This window comes from Lycorma delicatula, chromosome 5, assembly GCF_047948215.1.
Source record: "Lycorma delicatula isolate Av1 chromosome 5, ASM4794821v1, whole genome shotgun sequence".
In the NCBI taxonomy this organism is placed as follows: domain Eukaryota; kingdom Metazoa; phylum Arthropoda; class Insecta; order Hemiptera; family Fulgoridae; genus Lycorma; species Lycorma delicatula.
This window is the reverse complement of record NC_134459.1, coordinates 179,717,519-179,743,889: the sequence shown is the minus strand read 5'-3', so window position 1 is coordinate 179,743,889 and position 26,371 is coordinate 179,717,519. Positions and strand designations below refer to the sequence as shown.

At 31.1% G+C, this 26,371-nt stretch overlaps 1 protein-coding gene across 6 annotated transcripts in view; it reads left to right on the top strand.

Annotated features, from left to right (window-relative positions):
* htk (AT-rich interaction domain hat-trick) overlaps window positions 1–26,371 on the top strand; it is a 176,261-nt gene that overhangs the window by 52,448 nt on the left and 97,442 nt on the right. For all 6 annotated transcript variants that reach the window (XM_075367666.1, XM_075367665.1, XM_075367664.1 and 3 more), the window contains exons 9-11: window positions 7,163–7,284; window positions 10,663–10,800; window positions 18,876–19,000. In XM_075367666.1, the coding sequence (XP_075223781.1) occupies window positions 7,163–7,284; window positions 10,663–10,800; window positions 18,876–19,000 (385 nt within the window). The remainder of the gene's footprint in view (window positions 1–7,162; window positions 7,285–10,662; window positions 10,801–18,875; window positions 19,001–26,371) is intronic.

Below are 26,371 nucleotides of genomic sequence, written 5' to 3'. Positions count from 1 at the left end.
TTCAAGGTAAGCACACGCTTTGATGTTCTTATGTAATGTTTATCTTTCTTTGGTATATCGACTTCTAATTTATATTTTCCTTTTTAATTTTTCTTTTTAATAAACGATGTGTCGATAAAGGTATGGTGGGGTTCAGACTCCTGAAGTCTGAACAGAAACATAATAATAAAGCCGTGACACGAACATTCCAATCTTCAATAATAAACAGTGGAGTGGATTTTAGATGGTTTGTGTAGCTTATCGGTGATGATGGTGTGATGCATCATGCCGTTCAGCAGAAAGGGAAATGTTTCATTGTGTTCTTTGTCGTTTTGATTCTTAATGATGAAGGAACATCATTCCTTCATCCTTCATTGAGATCCTAACATGAGCAAAACATTCTAGCGGTTAATCTGTTATTGATAATATAGTTGAAACGAAGAACAACTCCTTAAAAGAAAATTTGGCATTTATTTTTGGTCTAGAAATAGGCCTTATGAAACCAAAGTTCTGGTAAAAGTTTATTTATAGATTCTTGTTCTTATTCATACGCTATACAGGTGATCGCTTCAAAAAATATTCTTTTATTGTGGAAATGATCATTTATATTAAAAATTATAAACTACCTTTATACAATGTAATATCCAATTGTAATTCTACTTTCATTTTCATCAACATTACTTTACGATACGAACTAACAAATAACTTCTTGATTTCAGACGTGAACATGAGGTGTGCTCATCACTTATGATAAGGCCTCTTCTCTCCCTGAGTAGAGGTATAATTTTTCCCTGTGAGTTAGTTATATTGTGCCTTTTTTTTGTGGTCAAACTGTGTAGATGTATTTCAATTTTAAATACAGCAATCAAAATAATAAGTTGATGTAATTCAACAAGACGACAATACTTCACTCTGCATTATGATAATATTGTTTATAAGTTTTTAGATATGGGTTACAGCATTGTTAGACAAGAACGGGTTGGTAGAAGGCTGCTCACTAGTATTGTAGGAATCACTTGCAAACTTTACCTCAGGGGGTCACATAAAACAAAGCTGTATAGTTTTTATATTGACAACATTATAGTTTTAAAAGTAGGAATACGTTATGATCCAGTTATACCTGATGTGCTTCTTCACGTGTAACATAAATTGGAATATCATTTAAATGTCTGTGGCAAGATGAATCCTCCCCCAAATTACATTTAATTTGCCAAAAAAGTTTGTTTAGTAGCAGCTATTTCTTTTAAAATATATTTGAAATTATTCATGGTATTTTAGTAAAAATAAATGGTTGTGAAAGCCCTTCATGACTTTATCGTCATGCTCTATTTTATCTTTATTTTTATACCATTTCAAAGCTTTTATCATGTGTAATTACCCCAAAGTTTCTGCCTTTCAGTTCATTATTTGTCGGTCCATTATTCCATACTTTCTTTGTATTCTTAGAAACTTACCTATACAGGTAGGTAAACTACCTGCATGGTTTTGTTACATTCTCAGAAAGCATATTTCCAACTGTTTAAAAAGTTTACTATTTTATTAACTTTATTTTTTCAAGATAAGAGTTTTTTTTATTATGTATTAGATATTTCATGCTTTTATTTATTCCTGATAAACTACAGCAAACCGGTTCTTATTCATAAGGAGCAAATGTAAACAATTTATTTTAGCGTGAAATTCATATCTGTTTTCTAAAGAATTGTGCTGTTTAACTTACTCAGGGAAAATACTAATTACACATCCCAACAATGAAAATGTTTCGGGTTCAAAAATAGCTTATTCTTTTGTATTTGCCGAATCAAAATTACCATAAAAATGACCATTTAGCTCTTGCTTTGGAGATAAAATGTAAAATGATATGTCATTTTTTACTCGATCTACATTTTTAGTTTGGGGATAATTTTGTTTTTGGAGTTGTCACATCTGTTAAATGACAAAACACAACGTTCTCCAGCTGTTTGTAGGTTAAAAACAGTATTACTGTTGCTGTGCCTGTGAGTTTTATATTGTTTATGTTGTAATTAGTGCAGAATTTCTGATTTTCGAGTGCTTTTGTAGTGAAAAATTTGTTAAATCAAAATGCTACAAAAATTCAGAGGATGATTTTGTTATATTTGTGGTGAAGTAACATTTTCGTTGCAGAAATGCAATCATTTCTGCGATGACAACCAGAATTATAAATTATTTTGTTTTATGTAATATTATATTTTGTTATTTGTAATGTAAACGTATTGTTATATAATAAATCATGTGACTCTGTATTTGTATTCCATATGGGCTATGTTACATTATCGTCTATTACTGCTCACGCCGCTTACTTGGTATTGGACATTGATCTTGGCAATGGTATTATATTCTGATTTACTGTTGTTTATGTAATTTTATAGTAATGTATTGCTGTATCTCATATGTATTATTGCTGGACGCATTACGTGGCATACAATTTCATGGCAGGAAAGATTGTATTGAATTATGTTTGTACCAAGAGTTATGAATCATTTTTGTTGTATGTAATATTGCTTATTGTTATTTTGTAATGTTAATTTATTGTTGTATTATTGAATCATGTGACATTGATTTCGGACAATGATGGCACGGCTTCGTGGTATTTCCTGTTGGATCTATACTTATGATTTCCAGTTTAAAAATGAAACTGACATGTGATGGCTGGACTGTCAAGGGTGTGTGTGATAAGGCACCATAACACGGGATGCATTGTTAAGGATGATGTGAAAGATAAAGGATGGATGAAACGTGGCGACATTTAGGGCCAGGGATGTAGCAGCTGCCCCTATGCCTAGTGTATAGGAAACAATGATGGTATGGGAGACCCTCAAGGTATGTGACTTGGTGGGGGGAGAGTGATGGATGTGCGGAATGCACACCTGGAACTGGTAGACTTACGGCCAGGAAGGGTAGCCTAATAGTGGAGAATTACATCGGCTACCAAGAAGTGGGAGTTGGTGAGTTCTGATGAGACTGAGACCCTGGTTGGGAAACCTCTTGGAGATAGGTAAATAGGGGGGCAGAGACTGCTGCCATGACATGCCGACGTGACTGGTTTTGCTTAGTGGCGAGGGATCAGTTGTCTTGGGGTGCTAAAGTATGAAAGAAAAAAAAAAGTAAATGTTAGTTATGATCAACATAGTTGTAAATCCAAGCAGTCCTCAAAGTTGGAGCTGAAGTGGGAGACCAGAAGTTATACTCTAGTCTCCTGAACGCTTTATACAGGTTAGCGCTCCAATCACTAAATTTATTAACATATGCTTTCGTGGAATGAATTACTGAAATAATTGTATTGTAAAGTGGGTACATACAGTTTAGGTGGTGGTAGAATGTTACTAAAGTTAGTTGCACGGGGTCTTTCATCTGCTGCAGGTAGGCTGTTAGTTAAGCAGTTCCTGAGGGCTAGAGTTAGGTGTCTGATGTCTTCTTAGAAGGCAAAACTTGACTAGGGTGGAATTTACTGATGCGAATGTCTTTTGAGGCATGTCATGAGGGCGACTGATGACTGTGGAATGTGATCAATTTGAGGGCAAGATGTCCTCCGATTAAGCCACTAATGGTTAGGAATGGAGGGGTGGTGTGGCAACCAGATATGTCACGAGCTGGGTGTTCTTCTCCCTTGGGCGGGCGGGAGGTAATTGAATTCACATGAAGGAGACTTATGCAATTATGGTACTCCTCCTAGACTCGATCAAATATGCTGAACACAAGTGGAAAATCTGTGGCGATCTAAAGTCATTGCTGTATTATTAGGAATGCAACTGGGGTACACTAAATTCTGCTGCTTTTTATGTATGTGGGACAGTAGGGATAGGAAATCATATTATATTCAAGCAGATTGGCCTACAAGAAATCTTAACTCTAGCGAGAAAAATGTTGTTGCCGAGCCTCTCGTGGACCCAAAAGATGTTCTTCCACCACTTCATATAAAGCTGGGTATGTTGAGAAATTTTGTCAAAAGTATGAACGGAGAAGAACAGGCCTTTAAGAACTTAAGAGACAAATTTCCTACATTAAGTGTTGCAAAAGTTACGGAAGGTATTTTCATAAAAGTTACGGAAGGTATTTTCGCAAAAGTTACGGAAGGTATTTTCATTGGGCCACAAATATGACAATTTGTAAAGGATTCTGGGTTTGACCAAATTTTGGAGTGGAAAAAAAAGGAAGTTTGGGAAGCTTTAAAGGGAGTCATTCATGGATTTTTAGGCAACAAAATGAAAAATACAGTCAGTTGATGACACTACTTCTGCAAAAATGCCGTCAACTCAGATACATTTCCCTTAAAATCCATTTTCTCCACTCACACCTGGACTTTTTCCCTCTTAGTTGTGGAGTTGTCACTGATCAACGTGGAGAAAGATTTCAGGATATTTCTGTAATGGAACAAAGATATCAGGGCCGTTGGAATGAAGCAATGCTTGCGGATTGGTCTATATGTAGGGATGCTTCGGAACTCACAAGAGGGAAGCCAAAAGACAGCCATCTCATGAAGCCACCACATGTTTCTTTTCAGACCCAACCAACTGCCAGGTATTCTTCCATCAGTTAAGAACTCTTAGAATGTAGCTGTTGTTAAAAAAGTGTCAAATGGACTTTCTACATTGTATATGTAATTAAAATGTAACATTTTCTTTTAATACATTAAAATAAAACACTTCCACCTATTGTATATCACAGAAATTAGAGCTAATAAAAATTTTCTTGTCATGTTCGTTTTTCTCAAACCAAAATTATAGTAAGATTTGACTCATGAAGTGAAGGAAACATTAAAAAAGAAAATTTTTGTTTGGCAGTGTTATTATTACGTAATTAGTTCTTTAAATTACTGACTTGGTGTCCCTTATTGGCTGTTGTAATTTCAGAATAATTACAGCATTCTCAGTTATTATTATAGGGAAGGGTCAGAGAATAATTCTGGTTGACTTATTTATTTTTATCTGTTTAAAAAACTTAGGGTTTTTAAAAGAGAATATCTCTACAATAATAATTTTAAAATATTATTATTCAAGTTTCTAATTTCAGTTGTATTTTTGGTTTCAGTCAATAATAATTTTTTCATTTGAAATATCAATGTTTTATTTTAACAGTTTTATAATCCTAATTATCTTTTTATGTTAATATACCAGTAGAAATAAAAAGGAAAATTAAAAAGTTTTTTCTTCGGTATTTAGAGACTAGTTTACACTTTTATATATTTTTATATATAAATTTCCAATAAATGCTCAATATATTGTATATTGCATTGATGATAGTCTTTATTGGAAATTTCTTACTATTAGTTTTTTCATAGTTATTAATCTGGTTTTTCTAAGTTTATTCAAAGTCATATGACTTCAGTTTAAAATATGAGGTTTGTTCAAAAAGTAACGAGAATTTTGACATTTCACAGTTGTATTAGTCAGATTCTTGGGATTTTTTCGTTGTTGTATTGGTAAACATGTCTGAAAACTATCTGTACATTTTTAGCCATATTGGATGTTTAGTCTGTTGTCAGCTGTCAAAAGGATAACACGTGTTTTGGTACGATCGCGATATAAATATTGGATCACAGAAATTATATTAAATTTTGATGTAAGAATGGAATAAAATGTAGCAACGTTTTAAAAATGTTAAATATTGCTTTTGGTGAGTCTGCTATGAGTAAAGAAAGGGTTTATAAGTAGTATAAGGGTTTCCAAGAAGGTCATGAAGATGTTGAAGATGACGAGACCCCAGATGCCCCAGCACATCAACAACCAATGAAAACATGGAAAAAGTAAAAGAAATGATTGAGAATGATCGCCGAATCACAATCAGAGAAGTCGCTGATGATGTTGGGATATCAATTGGCTGATGCCATTAAATTTGTTTAGATGTTTTGAGTATGAAACATGTGACAGCAAAATTTGTTACAAAATTGTTGAATTTTGAATAAAAACAAAGGCGAATGGAAGTTGCTCAGGAGTCGCTAAATGAAGTCAACAGCGATGCAAAAGTACTGAAACTTGTTGTAACAGGTGTGAAACATGGGTTTACAGATATAATGTTGTAACTAAGGCTCAATCCTCCCAGTGGAGGCATTCTGGATCACCAAGACCAAAAAAACCTTGACAAGTACGGTCGAACACTGTAGTGTTACTCCAGCCGCCATATTTGCCAGACCGTCCCGTGTAACTTTTTACTATTACCAAAAATTAAGAGAACCTTAAAGGGCCGTCATTTTACAAGCAAACATGAGATTAAAAGCAAATCGCTGAAAGAGCTAAACTCTATTCCAAAGATTGGAAAGAGTTCCAGAAGTGTTTTGGGGATCGGAAAAAGCGGCGCTAGCATACATTTATAATATCTAACAGGGACTATTTTGAAGGGGATAATGTTAATGTAGTTGAATAAATAATTCTTTCCAAAAAACAAAAATTCATGTTACTTTTTGAACACACCTCGTATATCCTTGTTGTAGCTCTAAAATTATTATAAGTTTAAGGATCTAACAATAATAGTAACAATAAACAGAATCATTTGGATATAACAGCATTATTTAAAACACTTTAATAAATTGTAATTTTTATATTTATGGAGCTGTATTTTATGCTTGTGAGAAATGATTATTCTTTACTAACTATTAGCTATGATTCCAGTCAGATGCGTAGGTTCTGTAGGAACTCACTTACACATATTTTTCAAGGCCATTGCTAAATAAAATTAACATATGTACCATAGTAGTGCTTTTAAAATTGCTTTAGTATACAAAAATTTTCCATTTACATTTAGAACCAAAATAAAAATATTATTCTTCAATGGCCTCGATTTTGGAATCCGATCTGAAAAATGATTTTTTTAGTATTTATAATCAAACTCTAGTTAATTCACTTAAACATTTAATTTTATTTTTTTGTGTAATTTTTAACAAAGTTATGGAACAATAATAGCAGTACCATCAAATCAAGATCCTTATTATATTAAGTTTGCTGTTTCATTCCTAAGGTTTTCTTCAAATAAATTGGAACTCGCAGCAGTAAAGAGATAAGAATACAAGAGCAGTAAAGGAGATAAGACTGAATTTTTTCTATAAGCAGTTTGTAAAATATAACTAAATGAAAAACCTTTTCTTTCACGACACATTCTGTAACAGGATTTTTATCATTAATTCTTTGTAAAATTCAGTATAATTGATCTGTGTATTTATCTTGTTGTGCAGCGGTAGAGAAGGCTCTTTTATTTCTCGATAGAGATGAGCTACCTCCACATTGGGATCGTGAACTCCTTTTTGGTCTGGATGAAACCAGCAACTCTGATTCAGATGCAGCTTTGGATTCTGATGTCAGTATTCAATTTTTTTTATGTATTATATCATTTTAGTATAATGTATTTTAATTATGTAGTTTGTGAAGCATTTGAAGATCATACAATGACAAGGTAATGTTTATCTCTTTCTCCCTTCACTGTATTTTTGGTGGTTTGAAAGGATACAAATTATACTGAATGATATATATTTACACAGGATGATTCAAAGAGTACTTTAAAAGCACATAAAAATTTATTGAGATAGATAAGTTACAGATTCGGTTGAGGTCTCATTTCATAGAAAAACACAAAATTTATCATACACCATTCACTTTGGTTTGATATGACTTCCATTTGTAATGCAACATACATCCTGTTTGAATTCAGTTTCATTTCAGACTGAAGCCAGCAAGCCGGGCAAACCTTTGCAGCTGCAGCGTTAATTCGAAGTCTTAGCTCAACAAGATTAGCTGGCAAAGGTAGTACATAAACCCCATCTTTAATGAGACACCACATAAAAAAAAATTTTGGGGGTTAAATCTGGGAAGTAAGGTGGCCATGCAATTGGACTTTTACCGCCTTTCCACCCACCAGGGAAATTGAATATCAAGAAAATCTTGGATTTCTATGCGGTAGGGAGGTAATGCCCCATCTTGCTGATAGTAATGGCATCTGTCTTGGCATCTTGTCATCATTGTCTAACTGAGGAGTTAGAACATTTTGAAACATGTCCAATTAAACAATTTTATTTATAGTTACCTCCTGAAAGAAGAACGGGCCATTTCTGGAAGAACAACCTGTGTTGAAGGTTTGGTGCCAAGAGTAAATTGTATGTCTACCAGGATGCTCCCTACCATTCTGTATACAAAAATTACATAGAACTGCAGTTGCTGACTGCAAATTGTGAAACAATTTAAACGCACAGTAAGCATATTCAACACCAGTAAATGTATTCGTTTTTAACAACACTGGTGATAGTGCTGGTGGTCGAATTTGGTACTAATGAACTACACGAGTCAAAACTTGATGTGTTTTGTTATGAAATGAGACCTCAATCAAATCTATAAAGTTATCTCTATAAATTTTTATATGCCTTTAAAGTTGTGAAGTCCTTTTTTAATTACGTGGTGTATTATAACACACTGACAGCCGTGTTAATAATATTTAATATTGTATGAAATATAAACCACCAAAACACAGTAATTAGATAAGTAAAACTTACCATATTAATTTCCAAGAATCTATTTTCACAGCATCCCGCATTTTCGGTTTTTATTGAATTCTAATAACATCTTCAGTATACCAAATAAAGACGCCGGATGCTGCTAAAATCTATTGTTGAAAATTAATATGGTAAGTTTAACTTATCTAATTACTGTGTTTTGGTGGTTTATATTTCATGTGTGTGTGTGTGTATATATATATATATATATATATATATATATATATATTTATGACAGAAATAATACTATGTGAATATAAATCCAAGCTAAATAAAATCAAACACTGACGAAAGAAGTTATTTACTTATTCATTAGTAACATTAAATAAGTATTTTGTTTCCTAAGGAAGTATAAATAATTAGGTACAATTAATTAATTTATTAAATGTCATAACTAATATATTAAACATTTATTTCTACAGTTTTAAAAATAATACATTTTTTAAAAAATGGTTTCCTTTAGTCCTCATGGAGCTTAATATATCAAGATGCCAAGCTTACTGAAAGAACCTGGTATTCAATTTTACACGTGAAGCTGTGTTCATATTGCCATAGGGGCTAATGAACATTATAATCTTTAGAGTAAGAACTTCGTTTAGTGCCACACAGTTTGTATACATTTAACATATCTATAAAGATGACTGTAACAGATCAGTATCAGTTTACTTGTATTATTAAAACAACAGATTTATATACCTCCTCTGGGAACTATTGCATTATATCTGTGTGGTTTAAAAATGTGCGTGTTTGAGAATATGACAAAAAATGGAAGCGTTTGAATTGTGTAAGAGAAATATTTAAAAAAAAAATATTTCAGTCTGGTAGAATGACAAACGAGGAGATTTTTTTAATCATATAAGGAAACAAAAAATAATTTTTTAAATAGTAAGGAAAAGAAGAAAACAGTTAAGTAATTTATGTGGACATAATAATTTCAAGATAAACACTGGGGACATTCGATGGAGGAGTATTGGAAGGTAAAACATAAAGACGTAGACTGACTACAATACTTGTCACAGATTAAAGAGGATGCAGGGTCACATTCATATGAAGAAATGCAGAGATAGACTGAGAATAGGAAGATTGAATAAATATCACTGTCAAATAATCTTCATTTTGAGATGAAAGAATCAAATCAGATCGCAGTTGTTCTCAGAAAAATTATATCTTCAATTTGTTTATAATCACTGTCATCGAGCTCTGTATTCACTTCCATTTTAACACCAGAATCGATGTCTGTAAGCCTTCTCTATAGGGAACCATATAAAAGCAATAGCGCATTCAGATATTCAATTTTGTGCTTTTGTTTTTCTGAATATCCTTTTACATTCACAAGAAAAAAATAGTGATCATCAAAACGATCAATAGGCTCTCACCATACCATACAGACAGTAAGCGGTCTGAATTTAGCTTCTTTTACATGTAATCTATTGAACTAAAGGTGCATTACAGTTTACAAAACTGAGGAGCACAGTTTTATGTTATCTCAATTCGACAACCGAAATAAAATATAGGATTTTTTTAATATTTCTTTTGTTATAGATTTTATTATAACTATTACAAAAGTACCACAAACTTATCTGTGTAGTTTTTACAAGATCTGCAGTGAAAACTTGACATTTTGAAAGTAAATCGATGTTAGAAAAACATATGATCACACTGAACTGAGGCTGTTTCTTTACTAGAAGTAAACACAAAAGAATACAACATTCTGATAACAGTAAAGGAAGCGGGTAAAAATTTAACCTGCTGGGATTTTTTTACGGTTGATATTTTAATTACAAGCAAAATGAATAATAAAAATAATTCAGTCTGTGTTGTCGATGCAATAAATTCAAGTATTTCTAAATTATTTTCTTTATTTGCTATTTCATGCTTCTTAATTCTAAGAAATTTTTCTTTTAATTTTAATATGCTCTAATTTGTTCAGAAAATTTTGTTTCAATGATCGAGCTATTTTACCGATGTATGTACATCGGCAACCATTTTTTATTACGCTTTTCCCTAATGATGATGATAATTGAGTAATCATGAAGTACAACAAAAACATCGTTATAAATGATAAATCTCAGAAAATTAATATGAAAGTGTAATATTTTTAAAATTTTTAAATTAAATTACTTGAAGTATTTTGTTTGCCGGTCATTTGTTCCTTTATTTTTTTAAATTATATTTATATTTTATGTTTCTAGACATCTGATGATGAGCCACGAGAAGAAAAGGATCACTTTGTCGCACAGTTATATAAATTTATGGATGACAGAGGAACACCTATCAATAAAGGACCGACTATAGCTACTAAAGATGTTGATCTCTATAAGTTATTTAAGGTGTGTAAAAGTTTTTATTTGATTCATTCATCAGAACATATTAAAAATTATAGAAAGCGTGTGTTTACCATCTGAGTAGTGATTATTTTATATTAAACTATTTTGTCTGTTATTACGTCTGTTGGTTGATATATCACTGTTTTTTACCATGATTTAATTTTAAAAAAAAGTTTTATATATATATATTAAATGTCAGATTTTAATAATTTACATTAAAATTATATTGTTTGTTTAATACAAATAATAATTGTAATTTGATTACTTCATATGCATTAATTACCAAAAATGATGACATTTTGTGAACTTTGTGTTTCTTTTTTACCTGGTAATTACTTTTGTATAAAGTTTGATTCAATATAACTTAAAAATTGTAAATCTTTTTGCTTATTTGATCTTTTATCTGATAGGAGTGATTAATTAAACATGTTTATCATTTATTCAATTGATTTTTATTCCTTATACAATTAATTAAAAACTATATTTTAAACTAAAAAAGATAAAACTATTCCACATTTCTTGGGCATTTATTTATTATTGATTAATACTATAGATAGAAATACAATATAGAATACTATAAGAAATACTATAAACAGGAAGTGCAAATTAGCAAAAGAAGAGTGGATTAAAGAAATGTTTACAGAAGTGGAAAGAGAAATGATCATTGGTAAAATAGACAGAGAATATAGGAAATATAATGAAAATCTTTTGGTACATAAGTTAAAATCTAATAATGTGTTAAATAAAGATGGTACACCGATTTATAATATGAAAGAAAAGGTTGATAGGGGATGGAATATATTGGAAGAGTTGTATGGAGGAAATGAATTAGAAATTGCTGTTAGAGAGGAAGAAGAAGTCAAGGAGGATGAAAAGGGAGATACGATAGCAAGATCAGTTTAATAAAGCATTAAAAAATTTGAATGGCAGAAAGGCTTCTGGGATAAACATGATACCGGCAGAATTACTGCACAGTGCAGAGGAGGAAGCAATAGATAAGATTATACAAATTGGTGTGTAATATTTATATTGGTTGGTTTCAGGAAAAGTAAAGGGACAAGGGAAGTAATTCTAGTGCTAAAAATAAGATTAAAGAAAAATAAACGGACATTCATGGCATTTATAGACTTAGCAAAGACATTTGATAACATAGACTGGAATAAAATGTTCAAATTTAGGGTTCATGTATAGAAATAAAAGACAATTGCTAACATTTACAGGAACCAAACTACAACAGTAATAATTGAAGGGCGTAAGAAAGAAGCAGTAATAAAAAAGGGAGTTGAACAAGGATGTACCCTATCCCTGTTACTTTTTAATCTTTACATAAACTACCAGAACAATTTAGATCTGGAGTAACAGTACAAGGTGAAAAGATGAAGATGCTATGATTTTTTGATGTAGTAATTGTAGCTGTGAGAAAAAAAGATTTTAAAGAAACAATGAATGACATTGATGAAATCCTACGCAAGAACTACCGCATGATAATAAACAAGAACAAAATGAAAGTAATGAAATGTAGTAGAAATAAAGTAGATGGACCGCTGAATATAAAAATAGGACGAGAAAAGACTATGGAGGTGGAAGAATTTAGAAATATAATTTCCTTACATCAAAAACTAATTTAAACATCAGGAAATAATTTTTGAAAGTATGTGTTTGGAGTGTAGTTTAAATGGAAGTGTAACTAGGACAATCTGAGTACTTGAGAAAACTCTAATATCAGTTTTCTTCAGTGTGTTTATTTAGAAAGTATCTAAATATATAACTAGAATATTTTAGTATACTGAAAACATTTCATGTTTTTCATTTCTTATATGAATAGAATGGGAAAACTCGCATAAATAAAACTTATCTTGTCAAAAATAGTATTGTTAAAGTAATATTTTATGTTGAATTATATTAATAATAAATTAAGTATGTCAAATGAAAATATTCTTCTCATTTAAATGCAAACTGTTTTTAAATGATGAATGTTTCAAGATTTAAAAATAAAATAAAGAAAATATTGAAATAATTCAATCATTCAAATTTTTTTTACTATCATAAAATCCCTCTATAAACTACATCTTGGTTTGAAGTTTAAGGTAATGAATATAAAAGCTTGATGAATCCCCTATTCTTGATAATACCAATTACAGTTGCCAATGAGAAAAATCAATTGTTTCCAGATCAGCAACAATAACTAAAAGCTTATCCCTAACATTTATTTGTTCTTACAGTGAATGCTACTTTTACTAGAAATTGCATCTTTTAAATTAGTTGGAAAAATCAGAAGGAATGGGAGGAATTTTTGATATAATTAGTGTTGTGCATTCACTAACATCTGTAATAATTTAAGCCTTGATCATGAATGTTTTTAATGTCATACTTGAAGTCTAATATCATTACATAAGCATGGAAGATGCAGGTTTCTTAAAAATACAATGGGACAGCAAGGTTTTAATTTCAGTATGTGTGGAAGTAACTCGTTTGGTATCTGAAAATTTAAAAATTCAGTAGGAAAATAAACAAAGCCTTCATTTAAATTGATATCAATGAATTTGTAAATAGATCCGTACGATTAATTTATTCATAAACCCAGTTATTGATAGAATTTACTGTTGTGTTATCAGTATTGTCCTTTCACATAACTAACTAACCATTTTAGATTTCAGGTCTTGAATGTTTTCATAAATATCTTGAAGTAAAATTAAATTTTTAACCGTACACTGCACGTTGAAATATGCTAACGTTGTATGCAACTCTCATATATGTATGACTGTATGCTTCTTCTCATTGTTTTCTGCAGACAATCTCCTATTGAGAGCAGAAATTCAGAAAGATTATACTTATCTGAAAAATTAGATTTTATTATTCCCATAGTATTGTTAAGTATTTTCCCTTAAAACAACCAAGACTACATGTAGGAAGATTTTAGGCAAGGTTATATCTCATCAGTTGTGCTTTTTAGGTTGATTATAATATCTATCTTCCAATCCAGATATATAATTTCATCAGGTTTGAAGTTGTTATTGATTTGTGATATTCATTATTTGAATGCTGTTGAGAATTACAATGCTTTGAAATTTGTTTTTTATTCACCGTACAACTACCAGTTAATGATTTTACCATTTTATTAAATTTTCCAGTATTACTTAAATTTTTATTGGCAGGCTGGTTTGTTTTATTATGCCATTGGAACAACTGTAAATGCAATTGTTGGGCTGTTGAAAGTTCTCTAGAGTTAATTTCTAAAATTTGAACCAAATAATATCTTAAACTGCTTGTTTGACATTGGTTATTTTCAAAGCAGCGAGATAATTTTCACTGATCAGATATCTGTTCATAACCAAAAACATAAGCACCAGTAATGGCAAAAGTACCTGAGTGATGTATCAGATGCTTAAAAACAGTATTTGTATGTTGTAGTTATAGAATTTTAATCATTCTAAGATGGTTTGCACTAAGAGATCATTTAAGGCTATCATAGACACAACTGTCTTTATCGCATGTCAATAGAAAAATAGAAAGTTCAAATCCGGTGGCCTAAAGCTGTATAATAAATTATTTATAAATTATCTTTTTCATAAATTGCTTGGTCTTTTGTTAGGTCTTTTCTGGTCTTTTTTTGATAACTGAGACATTTGTAGGAAGAAAAGAGGATTGTGATTAAATAATATTTAGAAATATGACAACTTTAAATTTAAAGTTGTCATCAAGCTAATTTTCACAAATAAAATTTCACAGGAAGCAAATTATTCATGAATACAGTTATCATTTATTTAAAAAGTAAAACAAGTAAGGAAGTAATAAGCAAAATCAATATTTCAAGATGGAAGTGAACAGCTTTAGTCAGAAATCTCAATTTCAGTAGTATTGTAAGCAGAATAAATAAATTTATGTCAGGGTAGAATTTATTTAAAAAATAAGTATAAAAACAAAATTTCAAAAAGGAAATGAAAAATATAAATTTCAGATACAGTAGCGATGAGGAATAAACAGAAAAAAATTGTCATGCCAGTTTATACTGGCAGTTAAAAATGACAAAAAGGCTGAAGAGTTGTTCAGGCTATTTTTAATAGCCAGGAACTTTTTATGTATTTTTACATTTTTATTGTGTAAAAAAAAAAAAAAAGTTATATCGTATTGATAACTACTTGTTTTTAAATAGACTTTGTTGAAAAATACTGTTACACAGACACAAATCACAAACAACAGAATGTTATGGCTGATGACGCAGCTTTGGTCTTCAGTATAGGCTAGCTGTTTGGCATAAGGTGTGTTCAAAAAGTAATGAGAATTTTGAAATTTCATGGGTTGTATTAGTCTGATTCTTGGGATATTTTCTTTATTTTATTGGTCGGTAAACATGTCGGAAAAGTATCTGTACATTTTCAATTGTATTGGATGTTTAGTCTGTTGTCAACTGTCAAAAAGATAACATGAGTTTTGGTACAATTGGCGATTTTTTATTAATATAAATACTGGATCAGAGAATTTGTATTAAATTTTTACTATATTAATGGAATAAAATGTAGCAGTGTTTTAAAATTGTTAAGTATTGCTTTTGGTGAGTTTCCTATGAGTAAAGTAAGGGTTTACGGGTGATATAAGCATTTCTCAAAAGGTCGTGAAGATGTTTAAGATGATGAGCGCTCCGGACGCTCCAGCACATCAACAACCGATGAAATTGTGAAAAAGTGAAAGAAATGATTACCGAATAACAATCAGAGAAGTTGCTGATGATGTTGGGATATCAGTTGGCTGATGCCATTAAATTTGGTTTTTTTTGTTATGAAACTTGCGATAGCAAAATTTGTTTCAAAGTTGTTGAATTTTGAACAAAAAGCAGCAGCGAATGGAAGTTGCTCAGGAGTCACTAAATGAAGTTAACAATGATGCAGAATTACTGATACATATCATAACATGTGATGAAACATGGGTTCACAGATATGATGTCGATACTAAGGTTCAATCCTCCCAGTGGAGGCATTCTGGATCACCAAGATCGAAAAAAGCTCAACAAGTACGGTTGAATGTGAAGGTTATGCTCACCACATTCTTCAATTTTAATGATAGTGTATGATTAGTTCTTGCCACAAACTCAAATGATCAATGAGGAGTATTACATACAAGTTCAACGCTGTTTATGTGAAGCAATCCGGAAAAAAAAGCCCAGATTTGTGGGAAAACAATTGATGGCTTTTGCATCATGATAATACGCCTATTCACACTATGTTGCTTGTTCGTCAATTTTTAGCCAAAATCAACACTGTAATGATACCCCAACCCCTATATTCACCAGACTTGGTCCCATGTGACTCTTTTCTATTCCCAAAGATAAAGAGAACCTTAAAGGGTTGTATATTTTACAAGCATACATACACAAGATTAAAAGCAAATTGCTGAAAGAGGTAAACACTATTCCAAAGATCAAGTTCCAGAAGTGTTTCGGGGAATTGGGAAAAGCGCTGGCATAAGTTTATAATATCTAATTGAGACTATTTTGAAGGGGATATCGTTAATGTAGATGAATAAATAAAATTCTTTCAAAAAAACAAAATTCTTGTTACTTCTTAAACATACCTTGAATAGAAGTGATTCAAGAGGAAAGGGAAATGATTTGGGAACTGATTCTAGAACTTGAAGTAAGAAAGAAGTTCATACAAATGTTTGTCTGAAAACACTTTGTTATTGAGTTATGGCTAGTGAAAAATTTCACCCAGATTTCACTCCCACCATGGTGAAATAAGGTCATACTGAAAATTTTAAGATGTTATATGAGGGGTAAACTTATAGGGGTTATATAGGGGTTTTCTTATATCTTTTGAACTGAAAATTCAAATAAAATAGGTCCCCCCAGAACTGTATCTTTTTTAGTTTTCATGATATCCAATATAAAAAAGAAAGTTTTGTTGACAAAAAACAGTTTTTTTTTTAGGTTGACTAATAAATGCTGAAATTTTATTATCAAAACTTACAGAAAGTTTAATCTTGAGAAAAATGATGTAACAAGGTCTCTGAAAAAACCAACCTTTGTTATTAAAAACTAAACAGAATGATGTTTTTTAACAGAAAAACATTATGAATTTGTAAAAATTAAAAACAACCAATATTTTTACTATAAATTTAGACCTTTAAAAAATTAAATTACTTTTAATTTACTTAAAATAAAAATTGTAAGAGATTCATTGTTTAAAAATTCCACTTAATTTCTCTCCATGACAGTTGTTCTAGTATGAAAGGGTCTATTAATTGCTTGTCTATCATGCCACACCAAACATTTGTTGCTGGAAATTTGATTTAACTACTACATTTGATGTTTGTTCAGACCACCAATGTGAATTCCGTGTGTTCATGATGTTATGGGTAAGAGTAGCAAGCTAGCTCTGTCTGAAAATAGGATGAACAGAATTAAATGGCAATTATTGTTAACCTGTTGACAAAACTGCAGTTGTTTGTCATGGTTACCGAGCTGAAGGTGTTGAACTTTCTGAACATCAGGAACTCTGTTCGTGAGCATTTAAGGTCCTCCATGCTGTACTTTGTGAAATGTTGAGTCTTATAGAAATTCTTCTCATACTCATTGTAGGACTAAGCTTTACCACCTGAAGAATGTTTTTCCTTTCATTACCATGTACTGGTTGATATTAAGATGAAACATGAACGATTATCATTCATGAAGATTATTAAAAATCTACAAAATACTTACAGTTTTGAACTACTTAGCCAGGATACCTATGTCAGTATTCTTCCTCTGCAGCTGGAGCATTTCCATCGCAAAAGCCATACACAAAAATCATATTAGCATGTTCTGCATGAGTGAAGAGAGGCAAAATTTTTCAGAACGGAAATTCACTTTTTTAAAATCAAATCCAATTGGAAAAATGTAAGAACAATTTAGAGTGAAATGCAAAAACACGGCATAACTTGATTCTCAAAAATAATCAAACACAGCAAAAATTACATCTATAACAAATAAACCAGCTAACATTTAATATTAACATATACCACAATTTTTACGAGTAGTATTCAAATAAATTTTGAAGCATACAGTAAATATTGGCAGCCTAATTTTATCAAAGGTTTAAAATTTATTTTACTAAAAACAGCTGTTTTTAATTTTTACAGATTCATAACATTTTTCTGTTTTGTTTTTCAAAGACTTTATTATATCACTTCTCTCACAATTAGATTTCCTGCAAGTTTCTATAACAAAATTTCAACATTTACCAGTCATTTAACAAAATTATTTACTTCAAACTACTAAGGGAGATACAGTTCTGGGACTTGTTTTATTAGATTTTTCTGGTCAAAAAACATAAGTAATCATGAAGTTTATCCCTTATACAATGCCTTAAAAATTTCAGTATGACCTCACTTCACTGGAGGAACTGAAATGCAGGCAAAATTTTTCACTAGCTGTAACTTGATAATTATAATAGTGTTTTCGAGCATAAGTTTGTATGAACTTTTTTTTTTAGTTCAGACTCTAGAGCCAGTTCCCAAATTATTCCTTTTTCCTCCTGAATTGTAGTGAATTGAATGTCAGTGTAGTATGAACTCTTTTTATAATTGGAGTAGCTTAGTAAGTTAAGCAGTCTGCTTGCATAAGGTATCCATTGTGTTTTGTGTCTTAGTGCCAGATTAAATCTTAAGAATTTCCTCTAATCCAAATTATTTAAAAATGTAAAAACTGAAACCTTAAAAGATTTTCAAATGATGGTGTAGTAATTCACCTGTGTCTTATCCATATTTATTGAAAAGGTATTTTCAAATTTATGTAACATTGTACATTAATGATCTTCATCTCAAATATACTCATAAACAATGAGATAATTAAGCGCTGGCTTAGTTAATGAAAATAAGGTAACCGTGTTTAATTTTTAACATTGAGATGAACTAGTGTATATTTATCCAATATGCCTTAAAATGATGTTATATTTTTTCTTATATATTCTCTTTATGTAATTACATGTTCAGATTATAAAAACAATTGTTTCATTTACTAATGAATTTTGAAGTAAATATTCTCAGAATTATATATTATACTGTGTAAATAACAATAAAAAATTTTGTTTGGTGACTGTTACAAGGTTGTACATAAACTGGGTGGTTATAACAGGGTCACGAATCATAACCAGTGGAAAACCATATCCCATAAACTAGGCTTTGGACAAACAGCAGCAACTGTTAATCTTGTTAAACATGCATATAAAAAGTAAGTCATCAATAACTATTGTTTTTGAGTGAGTTAGAAAGCAAGCATGTATGGATGATGAGGGACTTAAAAAAAAGTATTTACATTTATTGCATTATTTTATATAAAAAGTGACTTGTATTTCTTTTTTTAAATAAAAGTATTTAAATAATAAATTGTATACAGAGTGTATATAATGCATTGTTGTTTCTCACAGAAAAAATAACATTAATCTCCTGTGTAACAATATCTGTCTCTTCCTTATGACATGTTGAGATCCATATAAAACACTGGTTGGAGTTTCTCTGACAGTAATAATGTTTACTATACAGCCATTCCCTGTGGTAAACAGAATGAATCTGTTGCTTGTGAGGCTGAATGTCATAGAGATTCAGCAGGTTTGTTATGTAGATGTAACAGTATATTGCACATACATACATAGTATTTCAATATTCTTTTGTTCAGACCGTGAAGTTGATCGGCTGAAATTTTTTTGGTGAATAGTAGAGGCATTCAGTAATTCCTCCCTATACCTTATATTATTAGTGCATGGTTATTAAGTTTGTAAGATATGTTTTGTAGGAAAAGAAAAACTGACCTGTCCCTTTCATTTTTCATTAAGGACTTGAGTCATGTTGTCATTATTAATATCTGCTGACAGCATCAATTAGGTGAATCATTGTGTTAAAACATATTACAGTGAAACCTCAAATGTATGTTTTTCCAAATCTGTATTTATTTTAATATAAATTAGTCTCTTTAAGACTGAAAACTCTGTAATATGGGCGTGGAAAAGGAACATGGATTTTACTTTTAATTTCACATGTTAAATTTTTCCCATTAGACAGAAAGGAAATAAACAGAATAGTTTGTAGTAAAACAAAGTGATTCAAAAATAGATTATACATAAACTATGATTTGTAAAATAATACATTCAATAAATTTATTGTACCCAATCACATTTATGGGTTAGGCCATAAGCTGATAGTCATTAATAAAATAACGGTAGCAGGCAAAGTTTATGTGAAAATAATAGTATCCTTGCTGTATTTTGTCAATAAGTTAATTCTTGAGTCTCCATACATATCAATTGAGGATAATTTTATTCAGTGAACACTGTAATTCGAAGCAGTAATAGTTTTCATTTTGTCAGGAGCATTTGTCGTTCTAGTTTGCAGTTTGATGGTAAGCTATCCGCTGAGAGTTTAAATGTTTTTTAATTTCATTTACTACTTTAAATACTGTAACTTATTTTAGTTATAATTGTGCGCATTTCTCTTTATCAAATTTTGTTCTTAATCAGGCTGAGAAAAAATACTTTACATTTAAAAGACAAAATAGAGGTTATTAATTTAATTTCTTGTACAAATTTTAAAGAACTTTAAATGCGAAAACACAAAAATTTACGGCATTATAAAAAATAAAGATAAAATCAACAAAGAATAATTGAAGGGTGAAGGAATGCTATTTAGCAAACTAAAAACAAAAAATGAAGGAATAAATTCCATTTTATTTAAACAGGTTACATATACAAGATCAAAAAATCTCACAAATTCTGGGCCAATCTTGCAACAATAGGTGAAAGAAATTGCAGTTAAGTTAGGAGTTAGTGCATTCAGTATTTTTAATGGATGGCTAGAGAAAATTTGTGTTGTGAGATATTCTGTTTCGTATAATCAAATTTCAGGTGAGGCTTAAGCTGGTGATAATGTAACTGTCAGTGACTGGAAAAGTAAAATTAAGCAAATAACCGCAGATTATGAACCGAAGTATTTCGGCATTTACTTTGAAGCTGATTTATTTTTTCGAGCCTTACCGAACAAAACAGTCTCCATCAAAACTGAATAGTGTATTGGAGGCAAACAATGCAAAGAAAAACTGACTATTGTATTCACGGTTTTGCAGATGGTACATTACTTAAACCATTAGCAATAGGTAAATACTGTTTGAAGCCTCACTGTTTCAAAAATGTCATTCATTTACCACCAGAATGACACACAAATAAGAAGGCTGGGATGATGTTTAATTTAATGGGAAAGTGGCTGTCTAATTTAAATGAAAAAATGATTAGTGAAAATAGAAATATTCTACTGTGTTTAGAAAATATGATGTGAAATCCTCATAGAGAATATTCTGACATACAACTTGTGTTCTTTCCTCCAAACACAACTTACTAATGTGTTTTGGAGTTGATACTTAACACAGCCAATGGATCAGGGAGTTATTAAAAACTTAAAATTCATTATTGGAAATCCATCTTGCAGTCTCTATTGCTAGTATGAATTCAAGTTCATCTGTTCAAGAACTGACAGATAAAATTACTGTTCTGGATAGACTGAGGTGGCTCGAACATTTGTAAAAACAAATTACAAGTAGTTGTGTTAAAAATGCATTTAAGGAAGCTGGTTTTTAAGTAGTTATTGACAGTCATTTAGTAACTGAAGAAGGACTTCAGTCTACTGATGAGATTATTTTGTCTGAAACTAGCAACAATAACATAACTGCTGAAGCAGAAGAGGATACGGAAAATAAAATTAAGTTTTTAAGAAGCATTAGTTATACTCGCCCAGCAGGAAGAATTGACGATTCATATAAATTGTGATGGTTTGCAACAGAATGTGTTAACTGCTAAAAATATTACAGAAAATAAAAGGTCCAGGAGTAAATTATTAATGCCGAAAAGAACTTTATTTTTAAAAATTTTAGAAAATTATTTTAGAATCTGTGTTAGTCATGTTAGGTGTTTTATATTAAGTTTGTTTTATGTTACGTGTATTTCTTAGTTATTAAGTGTAATTTTCAAGTGAATTATAACTAACTTGAAGATAGAAATTGAAGTGTTTTATATTTGTGAAATATCTGTAAATGAAAACAGTTCTCACTATCACTCTGGTAAGTCAAAATACATACAGGAAACATTGTAATATGCATATTCTCAAAAAAAAACAAATTTCAGTTTTAAAATTTTTAAAAACTTAACTAATAATACAGTCTGTATACAGTACTAAGTTTCCAGAATATTCTGAATATATATCGTTGTCTAACTTCATTTTATATTTGTTTAATTCATTCCACAGGACCTCACTATAAATTAGCTCAATTTTTAATGAAACTGCAAGACGAAAGCCTCTCCAAAATGGATTCTTTCATAATGTTATAAGCGAACCTGTAAATAAGTGAACGAAATCATAGTAAGATAGCACTTGTAAGAAGGTGGGATGATTCTTAAGTTGCTTTCTGTAAATCAGAGGTTAATGTAGTATTATTGTAGTGCAAAGAACACTATTATTATTGCATTATAGACCTAGCTGAATTGTTTGATGTTTTAGATGTATTACTCTATTTAATCAGAGGAGGTACTCTCCCTCTATGAATCGTGAGAACTTGTTAATGGTGAGGGGGCTTGAGTGCTGAGTGATACAGAGTAGCTGGACCAAAGTTGCAGCCATATGGGAGTGGTATCTGTTGACAGCCAGACTAAGGAAAGATTTCTAAAAGAGGGCAGTGTAGCTGTTATGGGTGTAGGTCAGCAAGACTTAAAGGGTGATATCAACATCACTCAAACTTCTGAGTACTGTGCAGCTGAAAGTAATGGAAATTTATAGTTGTTTTTATCCAAGAAAATGTAGCTTTCTGCAGTTTCATGTAACAAAGATTTCCTTGGTAAATTATTCTGCATCTTGATAAACTAGTCCCCCATTTGGATCTGCAGGTGGGGACTGCTCCGGAAGGGGTCACCAAAATATTAAAAAATAACATTACACAAGTCGAAACATAGAATGTTAGAAGTCTAAAAAAAGGTCAGTAGGTTAGAAAATGTAAAGAGTGAAATCGATAGGTTAAATGAAGGTGTAGTAGGAATTGTGAGGTTTGGTAGGAAGAGGAAAACAACTTTTGGTCAGGTGATTTTAGAATAATTAACTCGGCATAAAATAAAGGACAGGCAGGAGTAGGTTTTGTAATGAACAAAAAGATAGGGAAGAGAGTAAAGTATTTCAAAAAGCTTAGTGATAATCGTTGTAATTAGGATAAAATCAAAATCTAATCCGACAACGATTGTTAACATCTATTTGCATGCAGGTGCCCTCTGATGATGATGAGGTAGTGTTGTTTATATGAAGAAATTGATGAAGCAATTAACACATAAAAGGGGATGAAAATTTAAGACATTAAATTTACATAATATATTGCAGGGGATGGAATATATTGGAAGAGTTGTACGGAGGAAATGAATTAGAAATTGCTGTTAGAGAGGAAGAAGTAGTCAAGGAGGATGAAAAGGGAGATACGATAGCAAGATCAGTTTAATAAAGCATTAAAAAATTTGAATGGCAGAAAGGCTTCTGGGATAAACATGATACCGGCAGAATTACTGCACAGTGCAGAGGAGGAAGCAATAGATAAGATTATACAAATTGGTGTGTAATATTTATGAAAAAGGGGAAGTTCTATCAGACTTAAAAAAGAGTGTTATTGTCATGATACCAAAGAAAGCATGAGTAGATAAATGTGAAGAATACAGAACGATTAGCTTGACTACTCCTGCATTAAAATCTTAACTAGAATTCTGTACAGAAGAATTAAGAGGAGAGTGGAAGAAGAGTTAGGAGGAGACCAATTTGGTTTCAGGAAAAGTAAAGGCACAAAGGAAGTAATTTTAGTGCTAAATAAGATTAAAGAAAAATAAACTGACATACATGGCATTCATAGATTTAGCAAAGACATTTGATATTGTAGACTGGAAAAAAAGGTTCAACATTTTAAAAAATTTAGGGTTCAAGTATAGAAATAAAAGAACAATTGCTAACATTTACAAGAACCAAACTGCAACAGTAGTAATTGAAGAGCATAAGAAAGAAGCAGTAATAAAAAAGGGAGTTGGATAAAGATGTTCCCTATCTCTGTTATTTTTTAATCTTTACATTGAAGTAGCAGTTAATGATGTTAAAGAACAATTTATATCTGAAGTAACAATGCAAGGTGATAAAGATGCTCCTCCGATTTGCTGATATAGTAATTCTAGCTATGAGAAGAAAGATTTAAGATAAACAATGAATGAATGACAACGATTTAAAATAAACAAGAACAAAATGAAAGTAATGAAGTGTAGTGGAAATAAAGTAAATGGACTGCTGAATATAAAAATAGGACGAGAAAAGATTATGGAGGTAGAAGAATTTTGTTATTTGGGAAGTAGAATTGCTAAACATGGATGAAGCAGGAGCGACATAAAATGCCAAATAGTACAGGCAAAACGAGCTTTCAGTCAGAGATATAAGTTTGTTGTCGCAAATTATATTTCTGACTGAAGATTATAAGCTTTAAAACTGATTAATAGATTATAAGCTTTTGAAAACTGGTGCTTTAGGAGAGTGTTAAAAATCAGGTGGGTGGATAAATTGACAATGAAGAGGTGTTGTAGCAAATCGATGAAGAAAGAAGCATTTGGAAAAATATACCTAAAAGAAGAGACAGACTTATAGGCCACATACTAAGGCATCCTGGAATAGTCGCTTTAATATTGGAAGGACAGGTAGAAGGGAAAAATTGTGTAGGCAGGCCACGTTTGGAGTATATAAAACAAATTGTTGGGGATGTAGGATGTAGAGGGTATACTGAAATGAAACGACTAGCACTAGATAGGGAATCTTGGAGAGCTGCATCAAACCAGTCAAATGACTGAAGACAAAAAAAAAAAAAAAATTCATTTGCTCTACAGTTATAGCCTAATGAAATATTTGGATCTTACAAGAGGAAGGGATATCGGTTCGAATCAGACTTCATCTCCTTTTGAATTTAAATATATTAATTTATTAATAATTATTTTTTCACTTGCAACAAATGATTCAGAGTTGTTTAACATAATTTGTAAAGCTAGAATATTGACAAAAAACTAAGTAGTAATAGTTTAGTACAAAAAAAAATAAATTTTTTTCACCTATAAAAAAGACTAGAATAGTGATAAAGTACAGTTAGGTTAATTTAAATTATGTTTACTTATTAAAGTGATTAAAGTACTGATATTCGTTATTCTTCAAAATTATCACAATTCCTAAATTTAAGATTTGTTAAATTAAAATATGAAAATTGTCCTACAATCCAGTATACTGTCCTGTACGTGCTAACATAAGATAGAAATTTTGTGCTTACAAATTTGCTAACTACTGTACAATCCGATTCTGAAAATGAAATGGAGTTCTGGTAAGTAACTACCATATTTTTTTCTTTTTAATTGTATAGTCATCTAGTTCATACCTGTATTCACCGGAATCCAGAATCTTGTTCACAATGGAAAATATTTTCAGTCCTGTGAAATTCCATTAACTCAGGTTTTACTGTAATAATTGTTTTTGATTGACATGTTCAGCCCAGCCGCCAAATTACTAGCAATAGTCTATGCCTAAAAAGTATTTGTACATAAGAAGCTGCATGACACTGTTGGTGTCATACGTCCAAACAACTCTCCTTTTTTTTCTTCATTACCTGGTGGCATTAAATTCAAATGTCGAATGTTTATTATATACTTTGGTTACATATAAACCTGACTTCTTATTTTAACATATATTAGTGCAGAATAAAAATGCAAAACTTTTATTGCTTTTCTATATAGTTTCCTTGAAGTTCAACACATTTTCCTGTGCGGGGAGCTTATGGATTTCTTCATAAAGAGATAAAAAATATGTCGCAAGCCAATTGTGCAACAACTCCTACAGGAATTTATGCACAATTGGGTCTTCAATGATGGTGCAGTTTGGCAGTGAAGAGGCTTGTTGTTCTATAATTTCTTCATTGATTAACTTAATTTTTGCAGCCAAGGCTTCACGCTTTCACCTTTCCAATTTTGACTCACGAGTGTAGCAATGGACCTAAGTATCATCACATTGAGTATTCAATGTTAATTCAGTACCGTTTGACAAATTTCCAGTCGTGCCTGGTTCTGATTTTGGGAAAAAGTCTGAAGCCAAAGACTTTTCAAAGGAGACCCAAAGACATCACACAGATTTTGCAGAATACATGATGCTTTGTGATAATGGATTGGGCAATACCACGATCGATACTCACTTCCAAAGCAAGCTTCATCAAGTGTAAGGTTCTGATTGTCTTCAGTGAGGTCATGGATCAATAGAATGTTTTCATCCATGACTGTTGTCCATAAACTTGAATTGTGACTCATTCTCTACACCTTCATGCCCTCTTTTACATTATTACCCCAGTCATAGACTTGGGTCTGGGCCAATTTCATATCTCCATATTGTGCATGCGTCTAGATAACATTTCTTTAATTTGATGCACTCATTCATGATGGTATGTTTCATAACCAATGATAGAACTTATTGAACTAACGTGATGCTACTGACCAGAGAAATATGAATGCCTAAGTGGCTGGAGCGT